We start from the raw sequence: 22,502 nt of genomic DNA on the forward strand, positions 1-22,502 counted from the left end.
ATATGAGGGATTAAACATTTTTCTACATGAAAACAAATGATACTGTGGTACTGAGGTAGAACAATACTCAAAATATGATCTTTGCCATGTCTATGCTACAGTGAGTGCCAGTAAGAGATGTGCAGTTACAGTATAATGGGAGATACATTAATTGTAATGAGAGCTACATACAGGTGGTTCATCAAAGAGGAGGAAACACAACCGGCAGACACAAGATCTGTAAACTACATTTATTGAGTACTTACTGGGCAGTGGGTACAACCGATACAAAAGAGTTAGGATGGGGACAGGTAAGAACTTAAAAAATTAAATACACATGTTAATTTACCATCTATTTCTACCAGGAAAGTACAAAATTTGTACAACTTATACTTTATTATGAAATTGTGATGCCTGTCAAAAGGATAAACTATATATACAATGCAAAATTTTTTTTTAAATTGTGCTTAACATCATTAAAGTTACCCCCAAATGGGTTGATAAATGCCTATCCAGCATTCATTCTTATTACCCACATCTATTTCACCTTAAAGATTGCTTGAAAAGTACAAATCCTTTGACCCCATTGCTGGGAAATCTGTGGTCAACACCTACATGTGTCGTTTCTCTAAGAAACACCATGGCATTTGCAGTCCATCTCTCCCTTAAAGTCCATCATATTTTCAGCTTAGCTTACTAGCAAGTTCTCTTAGAACTATTTATATGTCTTTTGTTTGATCATCTTCTTCAAGTTTCCTGATTTCATTTTTTAAACAATTTATAGTTTCACGACTTGCCTTTAATCTCTCCTTAAGCTCTGCAATTTCAAAGCTTGTTTTTTTTTTCGCAGCTTCTAATTTTTCTCTGGTTTTCACTTCAAGTTCTGCAACTGAGGAAAACACATTTTTATTGAACATTTTCATTTTTCTCACATGTCTAAGGTATGTCAGAGAGTAATAAATATGGCATTTCCTTAGGTCAGTTTCCATGATGAAATATAAACAACTTAAGATACACTAAATATAGGGAGGGGAGTAGAAAGTCTTAAACTCTCACAAGAGAATCTGAGACACTTTCTACAACTGAGAATGAAATTCTGATCATTCACATTTTATTTCACAATTAAGACGTTAAGACAATGTCCTTGTTTTTCTCTCCACATACATATTAATTTGGAAATAAAGTGGGATATAATCCAAGAGACATCCAGCCAATAAGAAGAGATAACTAAATACAGTGTTCTTAAATGTATGTACAGTAAAGCTTACATAAAAACATGCTGGTAAAACAAACCCCTATTAAAAAAAAAAAAAAAGGTTTTATTTACTTATTTGAATGAGAGAGAGAACGAAAGGGGGGAGGGTCAGAGGGAGAAGCAGGTTCCCCGCTGAGCAGGGAGCCCAAAGTGGGACTTGATCCTGGGACCCCAAGATCATGACCTGAGCTGAAGGCAGTCACCCAACCAATTGAGCCACCCAAGCACCCAAACCCCATATATATATATATATATATATTTTATTATTATTATTATTTTTAATAGCAATAACTACTTAGGTCTAAATTCCAGCTGTACTATTTACTAGCTGTGCCACTCTAAGTTTATTATTTCTATGATCATTTCTCATTACATTATGATGAGATATATTATAATGAGACTACAACAAATACCTCATATTATTTGAAAAGGATTTTTAATATTTTTTTAACTTCTAGTTTTAATTGTCTCATTTAGTATATATCATGACCTATTTCTTTCCCCCCAAACTAGTCTTAATGGTTTTACAGAAGTTCTGGAGATAATGTGCTCTTAGTTGAGTTTTCTATTTTCTTGGTGCTTGTGGAATGACTCCTACTGGTATTAATGACCAGCAAGTAAAGAGGACTTAGCATCTTAGTAAGCAGACCTGTAAACTTTCACTTTTAGTTCATATGAATACTTTATTCAAAAATTTTAAATGAAAAAAAATTTTTTTTAATGAATTAATGTACATAAAGTATCTAGAATACTGTCAGGTACATAAAATGCCTTCCGAACTACAATTATGACAGAGAAACACTAAATGATATTTAAAACATTCTAGCTGGTCACATAACAAATTACTAAAGAAAATATCATTACTGCAAAATAGGACACAACTACTTAAATATTCCATTTGGATAGCGTATTATTATGTTTTACAAAGAAAAATGCCTACTTTTTGTCCAGCATTTCCCTCTTGTGGACATTTCAGGTAATTGCTGCTGATGACTATGAAAGCACAGTTGTACTTTTTTTTTTTTTAAAGGTTTTATTTATTTATTTGACAGACAGAGATCACAAGTGGGCAGAGAGGCAGGCAGAGAGAGGGGGGAAGCAGGCTCCCCGCTGAGCAGAGAGCCTGTGTGGGGCTTGATCAAAGGACCCTGAGATCATGACCTGAGCTGAAGGCAGAGGCTTTAACCCACTGAACCACCCAGGCGTCCCCACAGCTGTACTTTTGATAAGATCACTATTTGGAAGCAGCATGGTTTGGTGTGTGTGGGGGGTAACCCTTTGAAATCAGAAAGACTTCAGTTCAAATACAACCTTGGCCCCTTATTAGCTAAGTGCTGATACTTCCTAAGTCTCCCTCAATCTAGTTTCTATTTGGTACAGTTCAAACTGTATTTTTCAGAGAATATCTGAGGATTAAGTAATAAATTTAAAGCATCTAGAACATTAAAAACATTCAATAATATTTATTTTGTTTATGGTCAGTGACTTTCTTTTTATGATGTATTTTATAATACAGGTAAAATTTTATATTGCCAAAACAATTCTTATTTTTCTTTGTAATTTTTCACTGCTTTTAACTTTGAAAATTATTTTTGAAAATAGGAGTACCTATATATGATACAAGATTAAAAGGCTGTAAATGTAGATAATGAAAAAATGTCTCTTTCTACCTCTGCCCCCCGTTGACCCCCACCAGAAACACCAATCAGTGTTTCTTCCCAGAGATAATCAGTTTGGGGATTCTTTGGTATCTTTCCAGAAATAGTTTGTTCATAGACAAGAACACATCTAAGTGTGATTTCTTCTTACCCACCAAAACAAGTGGTATCATACCATCTACACACTGCTCTGTATCTTGCTTCTTCACTTAATATTATGTCTGAAAGCCCATTCCATATCCTACAACTGTCTCATTCTTTTCATGGCTGCAGGTGACTTCACCTAATGGACATACATAACTCATTAATCTGTCTCCTTTGATATACACTGAGTATTTCCATTCTTTCTTTCATAAACAATGCTATGGTATATGCTACAATTATTTCAGTATATTTGTGGGATAATGAGTACACTTGTAGGACAAATATCTGTAAGTACAATTGTTGGGATATATGTACTTATAACTTTGAAGGAATGCCAAGTAACTCTTATAGGTTCTATTACTTTCCAATCCCACTAGCGTTATCTCTGTTTCCCTACTGTATCAAACTCTTGGTTCAGTTACCCTGAAAGGTTAAAAAGGGTATTTCAGGGTATATTTAATTTGCCTTTCTCTTTTTCCTACTGAAGTGGGCCAATCATTTTATGTTTAGGAGAGACATTTCTCCTTCCCTTTGTATGGATTGTCTTTCTTTCTTTTGCTATTTTTTTCTTTTCTTTTTAAAAAAGATTTTATTTATTTGAGAGGGAGAGCACATGAGCAGGAGCAGAGGGAGAAGGAGAAGCAGACCAACCACTGAGCAGGGAGCCTGATATGGGGCTTGATCCCAGGACCCTGAGATCACAACCAGGCCAAAGGCAGATGCTTGACTGACTAAGCCACTCAGGTGCCCGCCTTTGCTAATTTTTCTAGCACATTATTTGGCCTTCTTAAAAAACTGAGGTATAAGTGACATATTAGTTTCAGGTGTACAACATAATGATTCTACATTTGTATATACTGCAAAATGAACATCACAGTTAAGTCTAACATCTGTCATCATAGTTACGAATTTTTTTCCTGTGATGAGAACTTTTAAGATCTCTTAGCAACTTTCAAATATGCAATCAGTATTGCTAACTACAGTCTCCATGCTGTACATTACATCCCCATGACTTATTTAGAACTGAAAGTTTGTGCCTTTTGACCCCCTTCAGCTTTTTCACCACCCTCCCACCCCCACCTCTGACAACCACCAAGCTGTTCTCTATCTATGAGCTTTTTTTTTTTTTTTTTTAAGATTTATTTTAGAGAGAGCGTGTGCATGTGTGAGCAGGAGGAGGGGCAGAGGGAGAGGCAGAGAAGCAGACTCCTGCTGGGTGCAAAGCTCAAGACTCTGAGATCATGACCTGTGCCAAAATCCTGTCAACGCTTCATCAACTGAGCCACTCAGGTGCCCCAGTTGTTTTTGTTTTGAAGATTCCCCATGTAAATAAGATCATTTAGCATTTGTCTTTCTCTGACTTATTAGCATAGTGCCTCAAGGTCCATCCATGTTGTCATACATGGCATGATTTCCTTCTTTTTAATGGCTGAATAATAATATTCCATTGCATATATGTATCACATTTTCTTTGTTCATTCATCAATAGACACTTAGGTTGTTTTCGTTTCTTGGCTATTGTAAATAACACTGTAATGAACATAGAAGTATCTATCTCTACTTAATTTCAAAGTTAGCATTTCTGTTTTCTTCAGATAAATATCCAGAAGTGAAACTGCTGGATCATATGGCAGTTCTATTTTTAATTTTTTTAGGAACCTCTATGCTGTGTTCTGGAGTAGCTGCACCAATTTATATGCCCACCAACAGTGCATCAGGGTTCCATTTCCTCCACATGCCAACATTTGTTAGTTCTTGTCCTTTAGCAAATAGCCATTCTAACAGGTGTGAAGTCATACCTCATTGCAATTTTAAGCTGCATTTTCCAAAGATTAGTCACATTGGGCACCTTTTCATGTACCTGTTGGCCACCTGTATGTCTTCTTTGGAAAAATATCAATTCAGATCCTGCTCATTTTTAAACTGCATTGTTTCCTTTTTTTGCTATTGAGTTGTAGGAGTTCTTTACACATTTTGAATATTATCCCTTTAACAGATATATACTTTGTAAATATCTTCTTCCATTCAGTATGTTGCCTTTTCATTTTGTTGGTGGTTTCTTCTGCTGGGCACAAGCTTTTTAATTATTGGCCCTTCTTACTGATGTGCAGGAGCTCTTCATATATTAAAGAAACTAGTCATTTGTGATAGGAACACATTACTTTTTCATGGCTTATCTGTCCTTAGACTTTGTTTACTGTGCTTTTTTATTACACAACAACTTTTATTCCCTTGCTCCCTCTTTCTCCACATCAAACAAAAAACATATTCTGAGTGAAAGGCACTTTGTTAGATGCTGGGGTGAGGTAGACAATAGATAAGAAAGGAAAATGCTGTACAGTGTCAGAGGGAGCTATGAGAGCAGACTGGATTCATACCAGTGTGAAAGGGTGTGTGTATCAAGGAAGACTTCTTGGCAGCAGTAAAATCGAGCTAAGTTTTAAAGAATGAGAAAGGAATTAGATGGATGAAATAGACATCTCAGGCCCTGAAAACAGCACATACAAATTTGGGAAACAACAAGCAGTCATTACAACAGTTAACAGGTAGTTTTAAATCTAGCCAGGAAGACCTGATCCTACTTATTTGTCAAAAGGACAGCATACACTATAGACAGAGATTCTTGTTGTTTGGTTTAGTCATTACACTTTATTTTCTGACCAATTGTAAGGCTGCGAAGGGCACGATGTATCTGGAGGAAGACCTAATTCGCAATGAGGATTGTAAGGAAAAACATTTAAAAACTTCTTTTAGTTTATTTCAGTTTTCTATTTCCTATATATTAAATGCTTATAAAAATTTATAAATTTATAAGAATAATTTGTTTTAAACTTCTAAATTAAGCCTCCATTTAGAGTAAACCAATCTAAAGAGGACTATTATTTTTACAAAGCCAATATAACTTACTGGTTAGAAGCACAGATTGTAAGGCTTTTACACAGAGATAAAATAACTTATTGATAGAACAAACAGAACAGCATGGATTCAGGTTAAATCCTGGCTCTGTTGGGTGATTTGAAACAAGTCATTAAGTCTCACTATGCACTAGGGCCTTTATCCCACAGAACAGGGCTAATAGTAGCATCTTCTTCCTAGGGTTGTTATACCCATAATTCAAGAAGTTCAGAAATGTAAAACACTTATCTACTATACAGTCAATTCTCATTAAGTGTGTACTATTGTTCTAACTATTCCTTGTAGAAGCAATTATTATTATGAATAGCTAGATCACTGTGCTTGAGCAAATCTCCATGAATTTATTAGCAGTAATGTTTTATAAACTTTCAATATGCTTCATAAATGTATTCTCTGACCTGATCTATAACCTCCACCAACGGTGTTCCCTACCCTCCTGTTTTTCTCCCCATCACCTAATTACTAACTTACACTTTACTGTTTTGTTAATTTAGTGTTTGCCTTTCTCTCAGTAGCGTGTAAGCTTTAGGAAGGAGGGATTTTTATCTGCTCTGGACACGGCTCTATCTTCAGAACCTAGAATAATGCCTGGTATGTAACTGGTGCTCAATATATACCGTAAGCAAATTAATGGAAGATCAAAGAACTGAATGAATGGTGACATAAATGTTAGCACAAGAATGGCAAATAGGTTTCATCTTGAGTACCAACTGCAAATGACTGGCAGTAGCTGTATGGAGAGATGTGTAAGGGATTCTGACACCATGTCAGCTTAGAGGGAAAATATAACATGACTAATTATCAATGTGTCATTCTAGTATTCACCACCTCAGCATTAATCTGAAACTATGTGAAATGGCATAGGGTAAACAAAGAGAGATAAACTAGTTCACAGTACAGAAGTCCCCCCTTATCCATGAGGAACATATTCCACGACCCCCAGTAGATGCCTGAAACCATGGGATAATACTGATTTCTATATCCATTATGCTTTTTCCTTTGCATACAGACCTATGATAAAGTTTAATTTATCAATTAAGCACAGTAAGAAATTAACAATGACTAATAAAATGTAATCATTTTAACAGCATACTGTCATAAAAAGTTACATAGATGTGGTCTAAGTATCTGATTGTACTGTACTCTCCCTTCTTGTAATGATAGGAGATGATAAAATACCTAAGTGGTAAGATGAAGTGAGGTGAACGACGCAAGCCCTGTGACACAGCATTAAGCTACCACTGACCATTTGACAATGTGTCAGGAAGAGGATCACCTGCTTCTGCACCAATGTTGACCATAAGTAATTGAAACCTCGAAAAGTAAAATCATGGATAGGGGATACTACTATATACAAAAGTATACAGTTGACCCTTGAACAACATGGGTTTGAATTGCATGGGTCTACTTATACATGGATTTTTTTTTTATGGTCAGTAAATGCAGTACGGTACTATAAATGTATTTCCCTTATGACTAACATTTTTTCTCTATCTTATTTTATTTTAAGACTAAAAATATATAATATACAAAATATGTGTTAACTGACTGTTTATCAATAAGGCTTCCAGTCAGGAGTAGGCTATTAGTAGTTCAGTGTTTGGGAAGTGAACAGTTACAGAGATTTTTGACCATCTGTGGGTTGGGTAGAGGAGGGTGGTCAGCAGCTCTAAACCTGGTGTTGTTCAAGGGTCAACTATAATTATGTTCTGCAAGGTTCTTCACAGATTTTATTAGCAAGCACTAGTAAACAGAAAATGACTGACAGGTTAAGCAAAACTAATTGAAAGCTATGCTAAAATGTGATTAGGGAATAAAAGACAGTATTTCAGAGAATGTGAGACGCTACTTTGTGAACAATTTAAAGCATCCTTCTTAGAGGTTCTATAATAATATATATATTTTTTTAACTCATAAAAAATTTATCTTTATATATCCTTAGAAAAAATTTAATAGTCACTAACCATAATCCTTTCACCATTATAGAATACATTATATTTCAGGATTAATTATGAATTCATGGCACTTACATTCTGTTTCATGCTTATAGGCTCCTAATGTTAGCTGGCGAGATGTTGTTAATAATTGCTGCATCATTGCTGTTGGGTCTTGAAATATCTAATGGGATAAAATGAAAAAAAAGCCCAATAACTTCAAAGTTCTACAACTTAAAATGCTTTTAAAATTCTCATTATAAAATCCTCTTACCATTTCATCATAGAACTCTGAAACCACTGTCTTTTTTCCCAGCATTGCATTGGTGTCTGACTGAAACAGCTTTAATAAATGATAGAGGGTTACCTGTGAAATAAAAATAGATGTCACATCTGTGCAATGGTTTTCATCATCGTGAGACATCATGATTTCTGTAACTGAATTAGAAAGTAGAATTAGTTAACATGTCAAATTCAAGATCTTATCTCAACTACAAGTTACTGTGTGGCAAATTACTCAAATTCTGTACTTTTATTTTCCTATTAGGTATTATTACCCATCCACATCTACCAAACATGAATGTTTTAAAGAGGGTAGGTATGGATGTCTGAAAATATCTCTACAGAGTAACTATGTAGAAAAATAACATGAAATACAGCTATAGAAATTAAGCTGGAAGTTCACTGAGATACTAACTTTTTTACTTACACAAATGAAATGGGATTAATTTTACAGTTATTCTGCCCAAGATTAAAGTTTATAAATTTACAGGGGGAGGAAAGATTTGGCACTTTTTTTTTTTTTTTTTTTTTTAAAGATTTTATTTATTTATTTGACAGAGAGAAATCACAAGTAGGCAGAGAGAGAGAGAGGAGGAAGCAGGCTCCCTGCTGAGCAGAGAGCCCGATGCGGGCCTCGATCCCAGGACCCTGAGATCATGACCTGAGCCGAAGGCAGCGGCTTAACCCACTGAGCCACCCAGGCGCCCGATTTGGCACTTTCAAAATAAATAACCAATACTAAAATGCTCAGTGAGGGCAAGATATTTTCTCTGGTGACCTATAATATTATAGGTCATATATAATATATATTAATATAATATTATTAAACAAATAACATAATAAACAAGTTTGTCAATGATAATTCACTTTGGTAGAACCAACATGTCTTCAAAAGACACAAAAACAGGTATAATAAGACATCAAAGGAAAAGCTTTGCAGCACAATGTGTGATTACTTGAGCAAAATTAAACCTAGCTAATAAACAGGACAGTTGATATTAAAGTTGCAGAAACCAATCCAGAGGCCTCAAATAATTTTCCAAAAGGTTAGCTTAAATAATTCTAAGAAGCATGCATTATTGCTATATTTAAAGCAGACAATTTGACAAGTTTCTCAAGTAGACAGAAAGGAGATGAGACTACACAAGTGGACAAACTGTAATAGAGAAATTCACAACATGAAAACTCAAGGCAGAAAGCAGCATTACAGGTTGGAACCAGCGGAAACGGGGGGGCTCCAAGCCCAAAGTTGACAAGTGCAGAAATCAAGAATGCTGTGTGGTGGCAGGGCCCATTAACGTTCCTTCTCCCATCACTCAGACATGAGACAGCACATCCTCCTGTGAAATTTAGACGTTTTTACGCAAACAATCAAGTATGAGGTCAAAATAAAGATATTTTCAGTAGCAATGGCTCTGAAGGTTTCTCAGGCACTATTTCTGAAGAAATTCCTCTAGAGAAATGAAAAATGCCTGAAACAATAAAGAAAAGGGATCATTTGTCATCACATAACGAGGTGGACAGGTACTGCTGAAAACTGAAAAATCCAAACTTGGCGATTCAAATATGTGAGATGCATGGGACTAATTTCTAGAGAAACAGAAAACAATCATTGTGGTTTTCCTAGGGAAGGGGCCAGAGGTGGGAGAAAGAGGTTATGGGCTGAACTGTGTCCTCTAAAAAGATATGCCGAAGTCCTAAGCCTCAGTACTAGTAAATGTGACCTTATTTGGAAATAGGTCTTTGCAGATGTAATAAAGTTTAGCTAAGACCCTAACCCAATATGACTGGTGTCCTCATAAGAGACACAGAGACAAGGAAGGAGAGGAGCCAGGCGACAATGGAGGCAAAGATTTTAGTTATGCCACCAGAGCCAAGAAACCCTCTGGGCTACAGGAATTAGAAAATGCCAGAAAGGATCCTTTCCTAGAGGTTTTGGAGAGAAAATGGCCCAATACCTTGCCTCCAGAACTGTGAGAATACCTGTTGTTTTTAGCTACTCAGTTTGGGGTGCTTTGTTATGGCAGCCCTAAGAAACTCATGCAGGAGACTTGCATTATTTTTTTATATATTTATTTAAATATTTTATTTATTTATTTGACAGACAGAGATCACAAGTAGGCAGAGAGGCAGCAGAGAGAGAGGAGGAAGCAGGCTTCTGGCTGAGCAGAGAGCCCAATGTGCGGCTCGACCCCAGGACCTGGGATCATGACCTGAGCCGAAGGCAGAGGCTTTAACCCACTAAACCACCCAGGCGCCCCTATTTATTTTTTTAAAGATTTTATTTATTTATTTGACAGATCACAAGTAGGCAGAGAGGCAGTCAGAGAGAGAGGAAGAAGCAGGCTCCCCGAAGAGCAGAGAGCCTGATGCAGGGCTCGATCCCAGGACCCTGGGATCATGACCCAAGCCAAAGCAGAGGCTTTAACCCACTGAGCCACCCAGGCGCCCTGTATTTTTTATTTTTAAAATCTTTTTTTAAACCATGTACATACTGTTTATAGTTTATGAATAATTTAAAACTGCATCATAAAACTATCCTTCCTTGAATTTATTATTAAGACACTGAGAGGCATTCATGTAGATGTGGACAATGAAAAATGCCAAGACAGATGTCTCTAATTTTAAGGGGTGTTTGAAGACTCTTAGATCGATGAAAATGCCTAAACTAGACACAAAGATATTTCTAGGAATAAAAACACAAGTTCAGCATTTTGGTTTTAGGAACAATCATTCCTTTTATAATGATTTGGTCTATAATCTATAATGGTTTGATCTAGGGGGTATAGCTCAGTGGTAGAGCATTTGACTGCATATAATGGTTTGATCTATAGATTTTTAATCTATAACCGGGTAACAGGAATAAATCACATGTTACCTGTGTCTTTCTTTCTTTATTATTTTAAATAAAACATCATTGACTTATTTTAAAAGAGCCGACAATTAAAGGGATGCCTGGGTGGCTCAGTCATTAGGCATCTGCCTTTGGCTCAGGTCACAGTCCCAGGATCCTGGGATCAAGCCCCGAGTCATGCTTCTCCCGCTCCTGCTCCCCTGTGCTTGTGCTCCCTCTCTCAGTTATAAATGAATAAAATCTTTAAAACAAAAACAAACAAACAAACAAAAAAAAGAGCCAACAATTAAAAAAGTATAATGGTTTCATTATACTAAAAGAACATGAGACAGTTTTTGGGTGATAAAATTCAGGCCTGTGTTGATCTATATGGAAACCTATTCAATAAATTAATCACTGCGGAAGTACAATAAACTCTTTCCAAGAGTTTTGAGAGTTGTCTCGTAACAATGTTATATGATATAATGATGTCTTTCAGAGATGTATTTTCCTATTGGGAGTGATGGATAGGACAGATGAAGAACAGACAAGTAAGGCAACACATTCTCAAAGTAAAAATGAATTCAAGTAATCTTACAAAGTTAAAAAGAGTTTCTACACTAGTAGCATTACTGATTTCTTTTCCTTCTCTCAACATCTGCTGTATTTCTGGGTTCTATCCTTCCTAATAGACTATTTTCATTAAGGACAGGAGCAGAATCTCATCTTTGTATCCTACCCCTTGAACAGTATCTTGGCAAGTAATGGATATTTAATAATTTCTTGCCAGTTAGAATATAGTGTCTGTTGCGAGTATTCTAAAAGAACAAAAGAATGATAGGACATCTGAAAACCTTATCACATGGAAAACATTTAAATGAGCTATAGATGTTATTCAGGAGAAAAGAAAATGAATATATGAATAGTTAGTTATTGGTAAAAAGTCCAAGGTGGAGCTTTTTTTCTTTTTTTAAAAGATTTTATTTATTTGACAGAGAGAGAGATCACAAGTAGGCAGAGAGGCAGGCAGAGGGAGAAGGAGGCTCCCTGCTGAGCAGAGAGCCCAATGCGGGGCTCAATCCCAGGACCCTGAGATCATGACCTGAGCTGAAGGCAGAGGCTTACTTAACCCACTGAGCCACCCAGGAGGCCCTAAACTAGAGCTTTCTTACCACCATAACTACCCCAGACTGAACAGGATCTTTCACTTAATAACAAAGTCAACAGTCTCTCTATTGAAGACAGCAAGCCCAAACAAGACTCATTTGAAAGACTGCCTAAAGGACTTCCTGCATAGCAGAAGTATGGCCTATACCTATGGGTCCTTAGTCTTACTGTGCACCAAAATCACATGGGTTATTTTGAGGGGTACTGGCCCCTCTCCAAACCTACTAAATCAGACTCTCCAGGGGATGGGGCCTAGGAGTTTGAATTTCTGAAAAACAACAATAACTGAAAAATAACTAATTCTCTGACTACAGGCCCAGGTCATAGCTCTATTAGAAGCCCTATTAGAAGCTCTATTAGAAGCACTTTTATAAATAATCTGATTATTAAAGTGTAAACATTTGGTGCTAAAGGAATGCACTGAATCTATCAAGATGAAAATTAATGGTGATGATCTGAAATTGGAGTTAAACACCAACCACACAAGTGGAATGAGGGAGCTATAACTGAGTTGTAACCCTATGGGTTTACAAACAAAACAAGCTGAGTAGTTTTAGTTCAAAGGAAAGATAATGCAAAGAATGTGAGGTCTGAATGCAAATAAACTAGGTTCAAAAACTAACTGCCACAGTTAACTGTGTTTCTGAGTATATGACTTGATCCCTGAACCTTAGTATCCTCATCTCTAAAATGATGATATCCTCAACCTCACAAAACTGCTGAGGGATCAAAGTGAACGTTTTGAGGGACTTTTTACATTATCAAGCAACAATCTGGTAAGAAGAGAACAAAAGAAAAAAAATCAGTGGTTGTAAATTAAAATTCAAGCATAAAATGAAGCTGCTAGTAGTGACAGCAACTTAAAAAAGCAAAAAACACTGTTGCTAGGTGTTTTAACTATAAAAAACCAGATACTCTCATTCTGAACAGCAGATGGACTCATCTCATTTATTACTAATAACCAAATAATGTTAATGAGTTTTAAACCTTTTTTTTTTAAGATTTTACTTATTTGATAGACACAGCAAGAAAGGGAACACAAGCGGGGGGTGGGGGAACACAGAGAGAAAAAGGCTTCCCTCTGAGCAGGGAGCCCAATGTGGGCTCAATCCCAGGACCCTGGGATCATGACCTGAGCCGAAGGCAGATGCTTAACAACTGAGCTACCCAGGTGCCCTGAATTTTAAACTTCTGCTGTGGTAATGAGATGATTCCATGGTTTCTTTCTGAGAAATGTTCGCATTATATCCCTTCTTTCTATAACTGAAAAATAAGTTTTGAAAGGTACTTCCCATAAAAATGAAAAACCTTAACTCATGGCAAAATCACCATGCTATAAGCTTACATAAAGTGTATCTGGATAAAAATGTCAACATATAACAGACTATTCATTAAGTATGTTACATTTTCACAATTACAAAAATCTATTTTATGTTTACAAAGATTATCATTACTCACAGGTCTCTCATTAGGATCAATGAAAAATATTTTGATGATTATTTCAAATTCACCCCATCCTGTTTCAGTAATTTCATAGGGAGGTTTAGTAACAACTGAAGAGAAAAAAAAAATTACAAATTATAAATTACTGGTACAGTCTCCTACATCTTTTTAAATTTGTTAAATAAATTTTATATTATGAATCAAAAAGCTGTACTGTACCTCTTAAAGGATTGCCATAGCTTTCATGTAATTTAAATTGGATTTTCTTCACATATGCTGACATATCCTAAAATAGAGGAATTAGTTCTGTTATCTACATATAAAAACTACAAGGAAAATACACTGAGCATTGTACCTGATTTCATAAAATATACTTCCCCTCAAATATTATGGAATCTAATTTTCTTTTCTTTTAATTCCAGTATAGTTAACATACAGTATTTTATTAGTTTCAGGTGTATAATATAGTGATTGAACAATTCCATATATCAACCAGCGGTCAACACAACAAGTGTATCCCTTAATCCCTACTGGAATCTATAATTTTCTAAAAAATGTGAATTATACCTAGGTTCGGTTTTTATTTTAAACAAAGGAGGCCTGAGTTGAATTCTTTCATAACGTAATACACAGGAACATACATATCCCTAATTTACCTGTTTTGCGAATCCCATTTTTATATATTTCTACAGACAATGCTCTAAAAAAATTTTAAATATATAAATATTTATATTTATTTTATAAATCATATAAAAATTAGTATTATATAAACTATATGTGTAATTAAAATATAATATGTATTATTATATTACATAAATTATATATAAATATAAATAAAATAAAGTCATATTTATATATTAAATATAAATATTAATGTTTTAAAAGATAAACATAATTTATATTTATATAAACTTAAAATAATTTTATATATGATTTATATATAAGATATATATTATATATGATACATTATACATAACAAAATTCATATAAATATTTAAAATTTTATATAAAATTTATATAATAGTATATTTCCAACATATTTTATAGAAATAAGAATATAAACTAAAGCACATCTAAGAACTAAGCAACTTTAAAGAATAAAATTATATTATGTAAAGCTAAGGTCAACTAAACTAAGTAACCTAAAACCATCAGATATAAGACTCCTTTTCCTAATCTTATTTTGAAGCACAGAAGCATATTCAGTAGTTCTGACACATAAAGGGATACTCCTAGGGAAAGTGACTTTTTCAAAAAAAAATTTCATTGCAGAAAAATAGGAAAGTGCAAAACTGAATCAGTCACACTTGACACTAGTGTTCATTAATCTTTTTAGTTGCTCTTGCGAATTTTTTTCATATGATTATCTACATTTTTTAAAATTGGGGTCATAATGATATACTAACATCTGCTTTGACCATGTAACATTATATTGTCATCATTTTTTGAGGCAGCTTTTCATAGGCATATTTGAAGATTCTTTGGGCAATATTTTCTTTCGTTTTTTTCTACAAATGACCAATACTGGGTACCAGATACTACAAAGGTAAATAATAGACTCTTGCCCTCATGGGGAGGGAGAAGACAGGAAAATCAGCCATTTCAATGTAATCTGTGTTAGGAGAGCAATAGGTATAAGTTCATAGGAACGGCATCTAATTTAATTTTTGGAGACTGAGAGTAGTTCAGAAGAAAATACACTTAAACTTGGACCCAAGGGAACAATAAGAATGGAGTAGATGGGAAGGAGTAAATGAAGACATTTTAATTAAGAGTGTCCCTTTGGGAAACTGAGAGTAATCTAGTATTGATGGAATGTAGGGTATACGATGAAGCAAACACAGCAAGGGCTGCAGGCACAGAACTGGGAAAGGCCTTTTAAAACCATTTTATTTATTTATTTTTAACATTTTATTTTTATGTAATCTCTATTCCCAACATGGGGCTCGAACTCACAACCCCAGATCAAGAGTCACAAACTCTACTGACTGAGCCACCTAGGTGAAACACAATAGTTTTAACTTTATCCTAAGGGCAACAGTCAATGAAGGTTTTCTGTTTTGTCTTTCTAAATAACAGCTTTATCAAGATATTCATATACCACACAATTCATCCATTTATAGTAATTCTTCAATGGTTTTCAGTACATTCAGAATTGAACAACCATCCCCACAATCAATTTTATAATGTACTTATCATACATAAAGAAACCCTATACCCATTAGCACTCACTCCGAAATCCCTCTTCCACCCATGCACTGGCAACCACTTATCTATTTTCTGTGTCTATGGATTTGCCTATTCTGGACATTTTATTTTATTTTTAAAGATTTTCTTTATTTATTTGAGAGAAAGACAGTGAGAGAGAGCATAAGAGGGGAGAAAGTCAGAAAGAGAAGCAGACTCCCCATGGAGCTGGGAGCCCGACATGGGGCTCGATCTCCTGACTCCAGGATCAAGACCTGAGCCAAAGGCAGTTGCTTAACCAACTGAGCCACCTAGGCGCCCTATTCTGGACATTTTATAAAAATGGAATCATGCAATATGCAGCTTTTGGTTTGGCTTCTTTCACTTACCATAATGTTTCTAAATTTATTCCATGTGGTAGCAGCACATTTCAGTACTTTTCTTCCTGCCTAGTAATATTCTGTTGTATGGATATAACACATTTTACTTATCCATTCATCAGCTGAAAGATACTTGGATTGTTTCTATTTTTTGGCTATTATGAATGCTCCTGCTACAAACATTCACATACAAATTTTTGTGTGAACTTTAAATCAGCAAATATTCATCCAATGAATATATTCATTGGATGAATATTTGCCGAATACCTACTATGTACTGACTGTATTCCAGGCATTAGAGATTCAGCAGCCAAACAAAATTACCAGCAGCCAGATTATAGTTTCATGTCTTTCACCTTCCTGATGGTCTTATTACCAAATTGTTCCTAAAAAGTATGAACTACCCTTCCTGAAACACCTGATTAACTAACTAAGACATAGTTAGCTAACTTAAGACATAATGATTGGAAGATGTGCTGTGTTTATAGCATGGTTCTTGTTGTCATAACTTAAGTTAGAGAACATTATTGGAAAATTGATTTCTACTAATAGTTATGTGAAGACAACTCTCACTTTATTCTTTCAACATCTGGGGGATGACATTTCTACAATGTGACAATTTTATAACCAGAAAGTTATCTGTAATATTACAATTTATCTTCAATCAAAAACAAACGGTAGCTTCAAAAAAGTTACAGGAGAAACAAGTGCCTACCTCATTTCTATATGGTTTTACATACACTGTCCACTGATGCGTGTGCCCATCCTCTTCTCTTTTCTTTCCAAAATACCGAGCAACATTACCATAAACTATTGGTTTAACAATAGTAACCCCCTAAAAGAAAAATAATTTCAACACAAATTAATACTGCATCATTACCCAAATATACAGAATAAGAGCTCTGAAAACTTGTTTTAAGGAATGGCAAGCAATCTAAATAACTAGTTTGCTTATAACATGGATTTCTCTCAACAAATCAGTATCAGACAATTACCTTCATATTAACACAAGTAACTAAACACCAGATTAATTACAGTGTCCCCATTTTTAATTTATTTTTTTATTTTTAATTTATTTTTATTTATTTATTTTTTAAGATTTAATTTATTTATTTGACAGAGAGAGATCACAGGTAGGCAGAGAGGCAGGCAGAGAGAGAGGAGGAAGCAGGCTCCCCGATGAGCAGAGAGCCCGATGTGGGGCTCAATCCCAGGACCCTGAGATCATGACCTGAGCCGAAGGCAGCGGCTTAACCCACTGAGCCACCCAGGCGCCCCAATGTCCCCATTTTTTAAATGTCTATTTAAATTATGTAAAATACTTTTTTTGTTTGTTTTGAAGAAAGGCTCTTTATTTACAAACTTTAAATCAAGCCTTGGGAATTAAATTAAGACTGCCAATTGACTGCCATCACCTGATGTTAATAATGTCCTGATTTATCAGCTTACGGCAGTGCTTTCCAAAACAGAGTACAAATATTAAAGGCAGTCTGGGAGAGGATTTTAGGTAGAATTAGGGCAAACATTTTTCAATTGATTACTCATGCATTAAGTTCTGAGATGTAAGTTCATGTTTCACATCACATCTGGTAAGTGTAGATGTGGTGACTGTTGCCTGATTATCATGAAAAGAAGACAAAAAATTTCAAGTTGAGGAGAAAATGCTGAATATTGCACATGAAATTTGAGACTAATTGTTCAACAGTAAAAATGTATCTGAACATCAAAGAGCAAGATATACATACCACATATTAGAAGTGCTGTGCCAATGTATTCAACAACTTATAAGAGAGGAAAAGCAGTGAACAAATGGAAAAACTTTCCATTTTGGTTGGAAAATTAACAAATCCAATCCCTATTAGCCTCAAGTTAGTTCAGAAGAAAGCAAGCAGTTTGTATGAGAATTTAAATAATCACAGTAAGTGCTACTTCACACTTGTGGCAACAACAGAAGGGGCATCACGTTCAAGGCATAAGGATAATGAGGAAAGAAGGAATAAATGAGCATAAAAAGCACTGGTGTGGGGAATGGATAAGAGATCCTGCAGCTATGACGTGTTGCTGAGTGGATTTCCTCACATGATGCAAACGGGGTTCATCTGTCAAAAGCCTTTCTCGCTGAAGGAAATTAATCTAAATTGGAAAAAGATGCCTACAGAACCACATAACAATCAAGAATGAGAAATCCCGGGGGCGCCTAGATGGCTCAGTTGGTTAAGCGACTGCCTTCGGCTCAGGTCATGATCCTGGAGTGGGATCGAGTCCCGCATTGGGCTCCCTGCTTGACAGGAAGTCTCTTTGTCCCACTGACCTTCTCCACTTAATGCTCTCTCTCTCATTCTCTCTCTCTCAAATAAATAAGTAAAATCTTTAAAGAAAAAAAAAGAATGAGAAATCCCGAACTTTAAAGCTTTACATGACTAACTCGCACACGTTTTTGGTGGAAAAGCATTTGAAGATTACAAGCCTAATTTTCTCAAATCACTGTGGACTTAACTTTTTGAACCTTACACAATTACAAGTAGAGAAAGTTCCGCAAGTTCTCCAAAAGCTAATGTCCCAACCCCTTTCCTATCAGTCCAAAACCTTGCCCAAAGCTTGGGCAAGATATATATTTATTAAGTTTCTGGTAGTATAAATTTTTACCTGACATCTTTTCCATTCTATTAAATTTTGGTATAGTTTCTGAAATTTTCCAAAAACTTCTACTTTGCATGTGGTATTAAAGCACTGTGCATAACAGCTGTATACACAGAGAGTCAAAATTATGTAAAAACAGTGTGACACTGATAAGGACACTGATAAGAGTAACTAGATTGGTGCAAATGCGCGTGATTTTTTAAAATTTCCTTTCTGCAGTAAATATAAAATCAGAAGGCGTAAAAATAGGTGTTCTATCAAGAACTCGAAAGCCCTGCCTTAAAAACTCATGTGCCAGGGGATGTAGGAAAGTGGGAGGGAAATGTGTCAGTGTCAAACATTACGTTAACAACTTTCACAACAAAAACCTCACACTGACTGAATGTTCTCTATGTGCGGCCCAGTGTTCTGTTCTCTGCGTGCCTTGCTTAGTATCTTGGCCGAAGCTTTGGGGCGTTGTGGACATCATGGACTCCGGCAAGTTTTCTGAACTTTTCTACCCCCCGCCCCCCGCAGTTCTTCAGTTCTCGCACTTGCCCGTGTTACGTGTGCAAGCCTTTCTAAAGCGGCTGCAAGGACAGAGTCACAGAATCGGGTAAGGCGCTTGGCTACTGTGCTTGGCACGGTTACGCGCAGCATCCAGTGTCTGCTGTTACTACCCTCACCATCGGGGGATGGCACCCCCAGTTTACCGGTGACCTGGGTTGGCAGAAGGAGCACCAAGCCCTCAATCAACGTAGCTCTTTTCCTCGGCAACAGCGTCCAGGTCTCCCCCGAGCCACCACCGGCTTTTGGGGCGGGGGAGGGAAAGGGGTTGAGAGGCGGTCAAATCGCGGCCAAAAGTCACACTGATTTTCCCCGCAGCGGCTCTGACAGGCTCTCAGTCTAGAAACCACTGTTTGGAACCCGGGCTGAGAAGGCGCGAGGAGGGAAGCCACCGCGCCCTCCCCACGCAGCGCAGGGCGGAGCCAGGACCTGAGAGCCACTCCCGGAGGGGAGGCGCGTGCCGGGCACTGACCTTCACTCTCCCGCCGGAGTCAGGCCCAAATTCGGCCATTCTCTTGAACATATTGTCCTACGGAAGAAGCCGCCGCCGCCAGGGAAAGAGACCGGGGCCGGCGGGGTCGCCGCTCCCCTCAGAGGCCCCGCTCCTCCTGTGCGGGCCCAGGCGGATGGCCTCTGGCGGAGTGAGGGCGAGTCTCCGGGGCTCGGGGCGCTGAGGAACGGCCAACTCCTCGCGGCGGGTAGCGTCCCGGAAGCGCGTTTAGTCCCGCGCGGTGAAGAGCCCAACGGAAGGAGCGGTGGCGGCGCCGTGCGCAGGCGCGAAGAGGTGGCGCGCGGAGGGCGCAGGCGCCCGGCCGGGGCTCTGCAGAGGGCGGGCCTCGGTGGTGGGAAACCGCTGGAGGCCTAGTGGTGCTGTTACCGTGAGGACCCGCTGGATAACTTGGATACGGAACAACCGAGAAGTCGGCTTTTGGAGCCAATACCTCATCATCCCTAAAGAGTGAAGATTTTAGGGAGCGCCTAGGTGGCTCAGATGGTTTAGCGTCTGCCTTTTGGTTGGATCATGATCTTCAGATTCTGGGATCTGGCGCCAAGTTGAGTTCCCAGCTCAGCGGGGGTCTGCTTCTGCCCTCGCTGTGCTTCTCCCCCTGCTTGTGCTCTCTCTCTGAATAAATTAAAAAAAAAAAAAAAAAGTATTTTGAAATGAAGTTCAACTCTATTCGCCTGCCCACAGTTTTTCATTGTATTCATCCAGACCTCCGGGGTTGAATGGCTTATTTCTTATTTAATCCCTTTATCTTTGCTTTCTTTTTTTTTTTTTTTTTTTTTTTTTCTTTTTTTTTTTTTTTTTTTTTTTTTAAGATTTTATTTATTTATTTGACAGACAGAGATCACAAGTAGGCAGAGAGGCAGGCAGAAAGAGAGGAGGAAGCATGTTCCCCGCTGAGCAGAGAGCCCAATGCGGGGCTCCATCCCAGGACCCTGGGATCATGACCTGAGCTGAAAGCAGAGGCTTTAACCCACTGAGCCACCCAGGCGCCCCTATCTTTGCTTTCTTTGACACTCTTGAATTTATAGTCCAAGGTCCATAACTTGACACAAACCTTCCCCTATTGCCTGTTCAGTGGCACCCATAACTGCGCAGATTACATACACTAAATTAATGAAATCAAATCAGTTGAAGCCTTAGATGCTTGCCAGAAGTTCTCGCTCTTTTTTATCCCCTAGTTACTTTAAAATTTTACCCAGTCTCAAACCTCCAACTCTGGCATCAACCCGCTCATTCTTATCAGATGACTGCATGTAATCTCATAGAGAAAACAAACCTCCACACCCAAAGACCTAAACATAAGCTTTGGTTTGCTCAGTATCTTCCATCCCTTTTCTTCTGTTTAAGAGAGAATCTTCTTTCAGTTTAAAAACAGTTCTTCAGTCTTTTTTGCTTCTTCAAGGATTTGTCTCCATCAATCACACCCACTCCACCTGTATCTTCAGCTTTTCCTCTACTTTGGGTTTTTCCCATAAAAGTTAGGTTTAAATGTTTCTCATTGAATACAGTATGGGGGAAGGGGGGCTGGCTGGCTCGGTGGGTTAAGCATCTGACTCTTGGTTTAGGCTCAGGTCATGATCTTAGGGTTGTGGAATCCAGCTGCAGTGTTGGGCTCCATGCTCAGCTGGGAGTCTGATGGAGATGTCTCTTCCTCTCCTCCTCCCTCTAAAATAATCAAATCTTGAAAAACAAAAATAAAAAAAACAGTATGGAGGTTACTTTAAAAGTTAAAAATAGAACTACCCTTCCACAGCAACTTCTTTCAAGATATGTCTCCAAAGGCAAAGGAAACAAAAGCGAAAATGAACTTTTGGGACTTCATCAAGATCAAAAGTTTTTGCACAGCAAAGGAAACAGTCAACAAAACAAAGAGGCAACCCAGGGAATGGGAGAGGATATTTGCAAATGACAGTACAGACAAAAGGTTGATATCCAGGATTTATAAAGAACTCAAACTCAACACACACAAAACAGATAATCATAACAAAAAATGGGCAGAAGATATGAACAGACACTTCTCCAATGACGACATACAAATGGCTATCAGATACATGAAAAAATGTTTATCATCACTATCCATTAGGGAGATTCAAATTAAAACCACATTGAGATACCACCTTACACCAGTTAGAATGGCCAAAATTAGCAAGACAGGAAACATGTGTTAGAGAGGATGTGGAGAAAGGGGAACCCTCTTACACTGTTGGTGGAAATGCAAGTTGGTGCAGCCTCTTTAGAGAACAGTATGGAGATTCCTCAAGAAATTAAAAATAGAGCTTCCCTATCACCCTGCAATTGCACTACTGGTTATTTACCCCAAAGATACAGATATAGTGAAAAGAAGGGCCATCTGTACTCCAATGTTTAAAGGAGCAATGGCCATGGTCACCAAACTGTGGAAAGAACCAAGATGCCCTTCAACGGACGAATGGATAAGGAAAATGTGGTCCCATACACACTATGGAGTATTATGCCTCCATCAGAAAGGTTGAATACCCAACTTTTGTATCAACATGGACAGGACTGGAAGAGATCATGCTGAGTGAAATAAGTCAAGCAGAGAGAGTCAATTATCATATGGTTTCACTTATTTGTGGAGCATAACAAATAATATGGAGGACATAGGGAGA

General features: G+C 37.2%; 1 protein-coding gene across 1 annotated transcript; it reads right to left on the reverse strand.

Moving 5' to 3' along the window:
* Window positions 1-215: 215 nt before the first annotated feature.
* YEATS4 (YEATS domain containing 4) lies at window positions 216-20,480 on the reverse strand. The gene is made up of 7 exons (XM_059402487.1): window positions 19,837-20,480; window positions 16,894-17,013; window positions 13,831-13,897; window positions 13,627-13,721; window positions 8,161-8,253; window positions 7,983-8,070; window positions 216-868 (listed from the first exon to the last, which is right to left on the reverse strand). The coding sequence occupies exons 1-7, from the start codon at window positions 19,885-19,887 to the stop codon at window positions 699-701; spliced, it is 684 nt and encodes a 227-aa protein (XP_059258470.1). The 5' UTR covers window positions 19,888-20,480; the 3' UTR covers window positions 216-698.
* Window positions 20,481-22,502: the final 2,022 nt, after the last annotated feature.

The sequence above is a fragment of the Mustela nigripes genome, chromosome 6 (assembly GCF_022355385.1).
Source record: "Mustela nigripes isolate SB6536 chromosome 6, MUSNIG.SB6536, whole genome shotgun sequence".
Classification (NCBI taxonomy): domain Eukaryota; kingdom Metazoa; phylum Chordata; class Mammalia; order Carnivora; family Mustelidae; genus Mustela; species Mustela nigripes.